The following is a 12,705-nucleotide window of genomic DNA, read 5'->3' on the forward strand; positions in this document are numbered from 1 at the left end:
ATGAAATTATATTTACTCATACAAAAAGAGGGTTCTAAACCAAGAGAAAACACAGAAAATAGACCCAATTACATTAAGAAAATATTTTTTGGTTAAGCAGGCATCATCAAGATGAAGGATAAAGGAAGTGTTACTCTGTAAATAGTGCTAATTGATTAGCCAGTAAGAAGTAAGGAAAATCAACTGTGCTCTGTATTTTAAGCTAAGGTAAACTCAGGCACCACAAAGTGCTAAATAATTTTAAAATCCAAAGAGAAGAAAGTGAACTAATTAGTGATCAGATTTTTAAAAAAATAAATAGATCAAGAAAAAGAACCACAAATTTAACTACATGAAAATATAGAACTGCTATATAAAAAAAAGATAAAAGTAAAATGGCTAGAAAACAATGGACAGAAATATAACGAAGGGCTACTGCCCATAACCATCTAACAGCAGGGCCAACATAAACTGACGAATCGGCACCTAGACGGAGACCAACAGGCAGAGGACACAAGTGACTGAGACGGCCCCTCTCAGCACGCCACCCCCCAACACCCAGGCAGAGTGCTTCATGTATGGTACATTCTCAAAATATTTGTAGACCAATGGCAAGCTAAACAAACGTTAGAGAGTGTCCTGGCTAACTCTAAGGCAATTTTTTAAAAAAAACAAACCATAAGGCAACGGAAAGACAAGTGCATTTTATATATGTTCGTGGCCTGGTGAACCAGGACATCTGCTTTCTACCACAACAGTCTAAACACTTCATCAGTTAAGTTCTTCATAACCAAATGTTAAACGGGTCAAATGTTCCTCAGGCCTCAATTTGTGTACATGACAGAAATGCAACAATGACCCAGAATTTACATTTCAAACTTTCCCGTTAAAAAAAAAAGCCTGCATGGGTTTCTGTTACTGGGCATCGGCTATTAATAGCAAGTAAAATACCATCTGACTTCAGCGTAGGAGAAAGCAAAGGTGAAAAACACCCAGATGCCCAAGATTTACTTTAGGTAATCCTTCACAGTACATATGTCATAGAAATTCATCCTTCCAAATTTGTGTTTGTCTTCTAAAAATGGTTCATTAAAGCTTAGGTGGGATCTTAGCCACAAAAACAGAGTGAAAAACTATTAAAGACAATGAACTCAGTTCTTGCAAAGTCCATAGGCAACACAATTTTACAAGACCCAACTAGAGAGGGAAGAAATGTTGTAAATTTACTGAGCTAGATTTATTCCGAGAAGAAATCTGATATAATCATTTGTCAAAATTAGTGATTTGACCAAAAGGTTTGTTTTGTACCTTCAGGTAATCTTAACCCATTTGTTACCCTCCTTGCTTAAAAAAAGGAACAGGAAAAAAACTTCTTAAAAAAACAACTATATTCAAAGAAAAATGGGAATAAAGGCTACTACCTTATATTTGGAAAGATTTTTTCCAGAAGAAGCAATGTTTTTGAAACCTCTGAATGAAAAGGTAATTTGAAACATTAACACACATTAAGTTAGCTGGATAACAACACACCTTTCAAATCTTGAAACAGCTTCTCCAACTCAAGAACCTGAATGCTGCCATTACTCTAGTGGCTAACTCTAGGCTGCCCTTTTATACATCATTTTCAAAGGACTTCATTTAGTTTTTCTAAGAGGATTTTTGAACATCTATCTGCTTAAGCATATTTAAGTTGGCAGTATTTTGTCTTCAAAATTCAAACTCTGACTCACTGAGCCTCCTTAGTCGCCTGAAGTTGTGCAGCCCAGTCTTTCACGGGGACAGAAGAGACACCTAATGTGACAGGCTGAGCTCCTCTCCCAATGTCCCCTGCACGAAAAGCATGCACACAGCAGATTCTCTATGCATCGAACCTTAAGACAATGTACACACTAACATGGCCAATAATGTAACTGCTTGACGTATTAATAGTATACTATCATAATACCCCCCCAAATACTGAAGCAATGTGATATACAGTAACAGGAGGATGGCTACATATTTTGGCTGACCTACTAAAGGATCAATGCGATCTCTCATCTGGCAAATAGTGATTGAGCCCCTGCTATGTGCCAGATGCTGGAGAAAGAACACTAAACTGAAGACACATGGTCCCCACCCTCAAAATCTCCCAGTCCCAGGAAAGCAACAGACAGTAAACAAATCATCTCAGAAGTAGACACATAAATATAAACGATGCTGAGTGCTATGAAAGAAAACAACACATCTCTCCCCAGCGTGGGAGACTGAGGAGGTGCTACTTGAGGGGAATCTGGAGGATAAACAGGGGGTTTAAAAGGTGGAGAGCCAGGCCCTGGGCCCTGGGGATGGAGAAGACACATTTCAGGCAGGACTGGCACAGCGGCCCCCATCTGAGGAAGGAGTGTCGATACTGGGCACCAGTTAAGTGCCCACTGGTCTAGTCTAGGGGCAGGAACAGGCGTGGACCACGGCTTGTCATGAGGAGATGAAGAGCAGATGAAACTATCTAACAGAGAACTGATAAAAGGTCACAGCTGATACAGAGAAAGAAAATGGAGCAACATGAAAAAATGGGCAGGAAACAATGTTTAACCTACAAAGTAGGGCTTCAAACAGGATATGGTTTAGCTAAGTAAAAAATATGTATGTATGGATTTGAGAACAGTGAACCTGGAAGTAGGCTGATGCTGTAATATGACATGACTTTCACACAACTGACAATACAACCACTAAAAACTTTGATCAAAAGGTCTAACTCCACAAAAAAGGAGAGAATATGATATAATAATATTTAAAGTACAAAACACACCATTATAGACACTGTGTGATCAAGCTACATTTAAAAAGTTCTCTAAACATTTAAGAGACTATACTTGAAACAGCAAAAAATTCTGTCAATAGAACATAAAACAATGTAATACAGAGAAAAAAAATCAAGAGAACAAAAATATATAATCACAAAGATAACCTACGCAAAAGTAGATATCAATATACATATATTTTGGTTAAAGCACTAATGTGTTAATATGAATCCTGTTTACCTTTCTTTAATGAATGCAGTGCTGAGGTGAAGAAGGTCAAATAACCCGGGGGCTGGGGTGAGCCATTGAACTCAAAGTACCCGAGAACTCCAGGCTGTAGAACAAGAGCAGAATTAGGTGACTGGGGTATCGCTGGTCGCTGCATAAAGAGAAATATTTCAAAACAAGAAAGACATGCCATTACAACTTAACAATCTCAATTTGTTGCATTCCTTTTTTAAAAAACCTAACAGAAGTCCATGAAAAAAGTTGCCGGTTAGCACTGACCCTTTCCCTCCATTTAGACAGACAGGGTAAGGGATCGAGTTGAGTTGCAGCAACTTTTATGGGGCAGTTCAGAGCTGAAACATCCTAGGCAGATCTTTTCACCCTCTGTGGACAGTTCTCCTACACCCCTGGTCCCTGGTTTGAAACCTCACCATCACGTTCAAGTACTCACGTGCCTTTGTTTAGCAACTCTAGGCAAACCAGTTCAATATCTGCAACCTTTCTTACATTTCTTCCTCAACTTCTTCCTCTCCTCCCTCCAAATGCCTTCCTGCTCACTGGAAATCAGGCTACCCCTGAGTGGCCCCACTAAGGCTCAAGGTCATCCTTCTAGGGGCTCCTTCCTCCCCGCCCACTCAGAGCCCAGCATTCCTCACGGGCAACGCTCCTCTCTTGTCAGGTCAACCTGCGGAGAGCTCTCCTGGTCCTCCACCCCAGCTTCCACCTGCTCATTCCATTCCTCTAAGCTTAGAACCACGCCCCTCCATTCTGCCGAACCAATTAACTGTGCTCCACCAGACACATTCTGCTTTCACGTTCAGAATAATTTCTTCCTTCTTAGAAGGCCCTACAGGCACCATTCTGTCTGACTTTGTTCTGTAACTAAATGTTTCTGAAGCCCAACTGTGAGATCCTTGAGCAAAGAGTGCTGGCTTAGAGTCAGAAGACCTAAGCTCAAGTCTGCCAGCTCAGTGATATTGGGTGAACCCTTCAATGTGAAGCTCAGCTTTCTTAACTGGCAAATGGGGACCATTCATCCTGCGGTTACTGAGAAGAATGAGCGTGATAAACATAAAGCACTAGCAAAGGTAAGGAGTCCTTTCTAGTCCTAAAACACACAACACTGTTTTTAATAAATAATTTTGGAGCTGATGTGATCATTTTACTATTTTACCCAAATAGTAAAATAGAAATTTACCCTGTTGGTAAAGTTTAAAATCAGTACGTTGTATAAAAATGGAAATTTCTAATCTGTAATGGAACATGCTGTTTTTCAAATCTAAAGCACTTGTTTAGTCTAATAAGATTTCATTTTAAATAAATTAACTGCTTTTCATTCTGGTAGAGACTGAGACGGTCAATGTTTAATCTTAATATCCAAAAAAAAAAAAAATTCCAACAAATAACTAATTTCTCAGACAACTGAGGAAATAAGAAAGTAAAGTTATTGAAACAGGATTTTTTTTTTTTGCTAAATTTCCTTAAATGTTTCCAACAAGCCAATCCAGAATTGGCTCAAAGTAGAATGACACAGTGTTTGGGTCCCTATGTTTTAAACCAACCTATGATGGTATATCAGCCTTTCTACCATGAACAAAGGAAAACAAGACCTTCAGGATTTCAGTCAGTTAATACTGGGTAATACAAGATAAAATGAAAAGTGATGGGAAAAAAATACACCCATTTAAATTTCTTTCAATCTCCTAAATCAAAACCAATTGGAATAAAGTCATTCTAAATATTAAGAAAGGTTTCATGGCCAAAAATTATATGAAGTGAGCTTCAAACTCTCTTTCCCATCATGTTATTTCAGGTGGCTTCACAGGAGAAGACATATGGCCCATAAACACGTATCTATCTACATGCATGTATGTAATTATATGTGTGTTTATGTAAACACACCTCAATGGAAATAAAAACTATCTGAATTCTACGTCTTCATGAGAAATGCAGATTAAACCTTTAAAAATGAATAAAGGTTAAACCATTTGCAGGGGTCCTCTGTAGGCCTTTCAACAGCCTAAGGGTTTATCCCTGCTGAGGGCATCACTGCTGTGGTTTCCCAAGGGGCTATGCAGCTTGAATGAAGGAGCCTCTATTCTCAGAAGACCTGGTACTGAAATTTCCAAAGAAATTCCACAAATAATACAAAAAAAACCCATAGGTAAAATTATTTTTACTTTTTTACTGCCAAAAATATGAAGATCATAAAATTCAACAATCATATCAAAGGATTAAAGGTTGCATAAATCAGAAAATACTAGCTATTTTAAAGAAACAAGCAACTTCTAACTATCTTAGGTACTATTTTTCAAATATTCATAGTAGTGTGACAGTGTGTATTAAATTCTGAAAAGTGGCATGTTTCAGAATGTCCCTTAAAGCTAACATTTCAAAATAATAAAAAGGAAATAAAGTGACAATTATCTGTTTATTTCTATTGCAAATTACCATTTAAAAGTTATTAAACTGGCTCTGGTTATGCTTCAGGTAAAATAAATTTCACAACCATTTCCCCAAAGTTTCAATGTCTCTCCAACCAAAGCTGTATCTGAGAAATAATTATATCTTTCAGAGTTTCCACCACAGTTCTTTCTTCAATCTGCAAAAACGGAAGTCTGGGAAACAAAACACATGCCATTCCACATACACGACCATGCCGGGTCTACACCCCGTTTGCTGGGCGGCATATCAACCCAGGGGCTGGTTCAAAGCAGACACCGGGGCCCCTGCCTCATATACTTTTGAGGCTCTCTTTCAGATGAGCAGGCCAAGCACGTGGGGCAGCAGAACCCTGGGCTGAGGTTGGGGCGGAAGCCTGCTGGCATGCAGGCTGCCCCTCCTCACTCTGATGCCCATCAGTGTGTAAAGATGGTCCAACCTCAGGGTCCAGCCACAGTGTTTCCTTCCATCAGTCCCTCCCTGATCCAGGACAGCTGACAGGTGAACCCAACAGCCCACAGGAACCTAACTGCCAGTGTTCCCCTCTCCTTCATTTGCCCACCTCATCAAAGGTGTAATCAGGACACACTGCAGTCACAAGACACCTCTGTGCCCTCAACTCCCACCGCTCTCCCCTCTGTTCTAGTCACCGCCCCCCAAGTCCAATTCCTCCCTCAGGACCTCTGCACTCACTGTTTCTGCCTCCTGGAGCACTTTCCCCACATTTCCTCAGGGATGGATCACATCACACAGGCTTCACTCTAAGTCTCTGTCTGAATGTCACATCTTCAGAGATGTCTTCTCTGCCTTCTAAGACACTCACACCCCTTCTCTGCTCTCACATCTGTCCTGTCAGTTGTCTCTGTCGGTAGCAATGGTTTTCTGATATTACCTCAGTGTTAAGCTTTCTAGGGCTTGCCATGACAAATTACCAAAAACTTGGTGGCTTAAACCAACAGTAATTTATTCTCACGGTGAAGAACAAAACACAAAGAGTACCAGATTATACCCTAACCCAGTCTGTGGGTTTTCAACTCCATTCCATGATGTACAGTATATTCAGTACCTGCTATAATGAGGCTGGAAATAAATGGGGTATTTATAGGAGGCCAGCCGAACCTTATCAGCATAAAATATGTCTTTCCTACGAGAGCACCATTTGTGGTGTGGCATAAATTTCAGCAGATGGTGTGCACGCCCTCTAGTGGCCATGAGAACTGTTCCCTCTGTGTTGCTTTCCTCAATGGCAACGGTATTTCTCAAATAATGTTAACTCACACTTAGAAAATGTAAAGCTGCTTAACTCACAGTTGTATAGAACTATGAATTAACAGAAACAGCATCTACTTCTTTGTGCAACATGAGAGTACAAACAACATTTTACTAACAAACAACAGGATAACAGCAGGTACCATGCAGCATTCTAGGTTTGTCTCCAAGTGCTCAGATTTCTGTCAACTGGCAATTTACCCAATGACCTGCTTCTCTCTCCAAACACCTTCCAAACCTTCTCTTATCCCACTTAAATTTAAAACAACTTGGTTTATCAAAACTTCTAAGAATAAATGAATGGTATGCTAAATCATTACTCTTAAAAAGATAATATTATAGAAATTCATGAAAAGATTTTGAAAATATTTTGGTTACAGATATGAGTTTTAAATAACACTGTTGGCATCTGGTAGTAGACTAAAAGGTACAAATCAGATGATTCTGTCACATGCTTTAAAATATTAACAAGTAAGCACTACGGACATAGAAGCTACTGATACTTAAGACAAACGATGTCTGAAAATTACCGACAGTCATAAAATTAGTGACTGTGAAGTGACATTACCACACTCAGTCCTATTTCCTTTCCAATCAACTTAATGTCTAAATAAAAATGACACTGGGGTATGTTTGACTATGCTGTCCCCAAGTAATAAACTGTCTTGTCTGTATCTTAAATATGTAGGAAGAACTTTCAAGGAAGAGGAATTTTATCATACAATAAGAGTAAATGAAGAAAGCAGAATTTCTTAACATGGTTTGCAACAAGATGACATAAAAGCTCCTGATCTCTGCCTGCAGGGTCCACCTGCAAGTCCATTTAGTTTTAGCTACATTCATGATTTATACGGCAGGTATGATTTTAGTGCATATCTGTGAAGAACACTCTAGACTCTACCAAGCGTCAATCCTGTGGTTTTCATACACAGAACACTCCCAGTTCTGCAGAACAAATGCTAATGACCTAATTAATAAAACTCTGCTTCTTTAATAGTCAATAGCCATGGCCCATCATTTATCACTAATTATTCTTAGAACCATTCTTAAAGATGAAGGGAAAAAAGTTACAGTCAAGATTTATTTCAAATTTTTTCTTCCATGAAGAAGGATCAAAAATGACATAAAATAATTAAATATTCAAAGTTTTAACCTCTAGTTACATAATGAAATTTCAAATCAGAGACTTTAGTCATTCCTTTGTATATAAGAAGGAATCTTGGGAGCCAGAAGACCTGGACTGTAGTCCAATCTCCACTTAGGGTAAATCATACCCTCTCTGCCTCTCTGTACCTTTATCTTCTTAATCTGTTTAAAGGATCTACAGTTTCCATCTACCTCACATGGCTGCTGGGAAAATCAGAAGTAAAAGCACTTGAAAACTGCTGGTCACTTACCCAAGCACAGTTTACTCATTCTTGGTTTGCTGATAACGTCTAAGGTATTTTGGAATTTACAGAGTCAAGGACTTACAATACTCACCCTTCAATGTCTTTCTGCAATGTTCAGTAAATTAAATGCAATACTGTTTTCCCAAAAATAGCATCTGAGTTTAGTGTCATATTTTACAAACATAAAAGCATGGTGAATAATGAGCAATCTGATTTGGGTAGGTCTGAGGTATTCTAAGTCAAATAAAATATTGGTTATGGAATTCTCCAGCAGTCCAATGTTTAGGACTCTCTGCTTCCACTGCAGGGAGCATGGGTTCGATGCCTGGCTGGGGAACTAAGAACCAGCAAGCTGCACAACGCTGTCAAAACTATATACATATACGTATATACACATGCACACACACATATATATTTTCTCCATTTTTTAAAAACTTCCGCTCTTCTAGGTAATTATTAAATAATCCGAAATAGGCTTTTAAAAGGATTCATCTGTCCGACTTATAAAAATTCAAACCAACCTAGAATTAGAGCATTTCTGTTTATAACAGCATTAGAAGCATATGTGAATAGAGTTCAGTATACATAGAATGACGAAGTTTATGTCAATATAGAAAGTTGTTAATTGCAGGGTAGCATCACTTCCCAAGTAACAAACACTACACAATCTTACAATGATCCACACTGTTCATAAATACCTAGATTAGAGACAAACTTATAAGTAACCAATATGTTTTTTTTTTTAAATGAGAAGGAAATTATCAAATTTGCATTCCTGTAACACATCACAGACACGTCTAGAGATAGAAGCAATGCCATCCTAACAAACGTTAGAAGTGCCACAGAAACATTAAATAATTATTTCTGCCCAATTTTAGTATACCTAAATTTAAACACACTTGATATTGAAATCCATATTTGTAATTTCATGGAATATGAAATCCATATTTTTTAATATGGATTTTGATATTAAATACATATTAAACACACTTGATATTGAAATCCATATTTGTAAAGACAACATTTGGATATTGTAATCCAAATACAGATTTGATATTGAAATCCATATTTGATCAAAGCAAGTATCTGTCATACTAAGACTTCTTTAAATCAGCAATACCCTTAACATACTTAGGATGCATGCTTTTTTTGGGTGGGGGGAGGGTGTGGTACAAACAAACTGAGTAAAATGCTGAGCATCAGGGACATCTGTAGATGAAAACTAACTCACTCCTGGCTCTAGCTCCCCACGGGTAATACTCCAGAATTTTCTGGTTAAGGCACTGCTTAATTTTCATCTCTCTACTGACACTGTGATAAGCAGAGACACTTGTAATAATTAGACTGTGGCTTTCTGTGTGCTGTATAAAAAAATGTGTGTTTGTACTCAGGCCGTGAGGCGTCCTGAAGGCCTCATCTGAGGGACAGTCACTCAGCAGCGGCTCTCAGCCAGGGTGTCTCCGCGCGCCACAGGGACGCGGGACGCCGCCTGGGTGCTGCTGGTCGGCACACGTCAGGCGGAGGGGCGGCGCCACTGGCATCTAGCAGGTGGAGGCCAAGGATGCTGCGGAGCCTTCTGCAGAGCGCGGGACAACCCCCCCAGCACAGAATTACCTGATTCCAAATGTCAGCAATGCCGAGGCTGAGAAACCTTAATTTAGAGGATGCCTATACAGTTTACTGTGCTTCAGAGTGGGGCCTCTAAAAATTCCTTTAAACTTTTTTATTTATTCAACTATCAAAACCATGACAGCAGTTTCACTTCTGGATCTGAAATTGTGTCTTTATGCTATCTTACGGAGAGTGAATGAAGCTGATATCGCTTCTAAGGCAGTATCTGGCGTATTTCGTAAGATAAAAGACTTCCCATTTGAAACCATGCTGGGCTCGATTCCGAAATTCTTTCACAATTAATCAAATACTGTCTCTTGCCAACCCAACGGCTTCATCTCAGTGAACAGAAGCCCAGCAAAGACGATTCTAATAAGATAAAAGCCATCTGCAGCTTTCAGGAGGCATTTGAAAGGCCGAGAGAAGCTCTACAGGGTTCCATCTTGGCAGCACTCTCTTGGGTCCCATCTTAAAGGTAGTCTAACCATTGTTGTCATCTTTCTAATTAAGTGGGCTGCCAAAAACAAACAAACAACTTGAGTAATGTCACTGGCACACACCGAGTCTGACGTGAACTCAACATCAGACCTGGAGCACCATCACTGAAAGCTGCTGCTGCAAAGCGGGTTCTAAGAATGCAGAAGCTCAAGGTCAGGAGTCATCCTTGCTGCTCAGTCACAGTTGTGCCCTCGTCTCTCTCCTGCAGATCCAACTGCAGAGACACTACAAACATCTTAGAGACAGTAATAAAAAAGGGTTAGAAAGATCTCTGATACACATGCACAAAGGCACGGTTTCAAAAATATTTTCCCAACCAAAAATGATGAATCTTGTCTGTCTCTTTCCAACCTCTAAACTCACCAAAGCCAAAACAGGAGGGATTATCTGAGCCATCTCCCTTACTTCAGAGATGAGAAATCTGCATAAAACGCAGAAATCAAAGATTTCTGTCAGAGCTAGATGTCAGGGCTAAAACCCAGTCCTATAGAGTCCTAGCTGAGTCTATCTTATCACGCGACCTCTGCTTAAGAACTGGCTCAAAATTCTCTGTGCACAAATCTCTCATAGAGTTGGATATAATCATAAAGTCACCTCTCTGTGCTCTTTAAAGCCAAATAATCTCCGTTTTTTTTCCACACTCTTTTGGGGACGGGTAGGTACATGCTGTATGCTATGTGATGTTCCACAGCTCTTCTCCCATTTCTTTACTTTCTAGAGGACACTGAGTGAAAACGTAAAGGGAAAATGAGAGGGCACCAATCCAGGCCCAGTGTTCTACAGAAGTCTCAACGGAGCTCACCTGAAGGAAGACCTCTTGGCCTATACAGGTCATTTTTTATCATCTCAGTTACAAAACAAACAAAAGGTTTTTATATAAGTAGGGAATTCCAGCAGATGTTATGCACATTTTAAGTTCTCTCAGTAGTGCTAACTACCCAGGATTTTTCCACAATGTAATTTTCACTGATAAGATTTTCATTTATTATGACTACATCCTAGCTGGCATTTCCTTTTTTAAATCTCATTTAATCCCTGTTTTACCAATGAGAAAATGGAGGCTTAAAGAGGTTAAATACTAGCTGGAGGCCACAGAGCTAAGAAGACAGAGGTGAGTTTGGATTCAAGTTTGCCTGAGTCCTGATTCTTCACCGTCTTGATGGACCACCCCCAGTGACTGACTGTCATCTACTGAAAATCTACGTGAAAACCCTCATCACACAATCACCACACCTAAAAGTTTAAAAGGAGTCTCAGGAAAACCCTGCTCCCAGACCTTGAGCCTGGCAGATGAGTGATGTGCCCCAGTCACAGATCCAGTTGGTGCTGCCAGAGGGATGGGGCCCAGGTGCCCTGCCTCCCACTGCAGGTCCGCTCACCAGCCTCCCAGGCAAACAGGAGCAAGCCCAGGAGGGGCACGGAAACCTACCCTCTACTCACGTTTGAGGTGGGCGGCATCTACCCTAAGGCACACCTGGGGCCTGGAAGCAGAATAACTGGGGAGGAACACTGCTGCCAGAGAATCTGCTCACAGTTAACACAAAGTGTTTCCAACACAACTGAAAAAAGCTGTAAATGAGGTTCTGGGGAAAGAAATTCATATCCCACCTACATAAAATATATACAGCGCAAAAGGTAAATTTTAACCAAATGACAGTTACTAAATTCTCAAGAAGTGAGAGGTGGATTCATATGCTTTTTATCTCTACTGGGTACTTACAGTCTTGATTTTCTTGTAGCTAAGTATCATTTTTACTTGTGATCAAGAGGCTCAGATGGTAAAGAATCTGCCTGCAACGCAGGAGGCTCAGGACTGGGAAGATCCCCTGGAGAAGGCAATGGCTACCCACTTCAGTATTCTTGCCTGCAGAATTCCATGGAGAGAGCCTGGTGGGCAACAGTCCATGGGGTCCCAAAAGAGTCAGACACAACTCAGCAACTAACATTATAAGTATGATTTTACATTTGATCCAGTGAATTTTTCTGTGGAACTATTTTTATAATTTTTGAGATTATTTTAAGATTTATATTGGTCTCTCAATAACAACCTGTCCTGAACACACACTGAGGATCCCAACAAAATAATCCATCAGGGGTTGACTGGCAATAGGAAAACAGTTGAAATGCCATGTTAGGAAACTCTCTGTTAATAAACCTTGAAATTTTTACACATTTAATAAAACAGAAAGAACATATTTCTAGTTTTTTTTTTTTAAACTAAACTACAACTTACAAGAAAAACCAGATATCTCATAGTAAAATGCTGTCAGCATCATATAAAATTTTTAGAAATCTATGCCCTATGTGCTTTAGTCCCTTCAGTCATGTCCAGCTCTTTGCAACCCTATGGACTGTATCCCGCCAGGCTCCTCTGTCCATGGGATTCTCCAGGCACGAATACTGGAGTGGGTGGCTGTGCCCTTTTCCAGGGGATCTTCCCAACCCAGGGAATCTTCCTGACACAGGGATCGAACCCACGTCTCATGTCTCCTGCATTGGCAAGCAGG

The 12,705-nt window shown here is 39.9% G+C and overlaps 1 protein-coding gene across 2 annotated transcripts in view; it reads right to left on the minus strand.

The window, feature by feature from the left end:
* Nucleotides 1–12,705, minus strand: part of TXNDC11 (thioredoxin domain containing 11) — a 58,739-nt gene that overhangs the window by 30,169 nt on the left and 15,865 nt on the right. For both annotated transcript variants that reach the window (XM_065924339.1, XM_065924340.1), the window contains one exon: nt 3,000–3,093. In XM_065924339.1, the coding sequence (XP_065780411.1) occupies nt 3,000–3,093 (94 nt within the window). The remainder of the gene's footprint in view (nt 1–2,999; nt 3,094–12,705) is intronic.

The sequence above is a fragment of the Muntiacus reevesi genome, chromosome 2 (genome assembly GCF_963930625.1).
Source record: "Muntiacus reevesi chromosome 2, mMunRee1.1, whole genome shotgun sequence".
Lineage (NCBI taxonomy): Eukaryota > Metazoa > Chordata > Mammalia > Artiodactyla > Cervidae > Muntiacus > Muntiacus reevesi.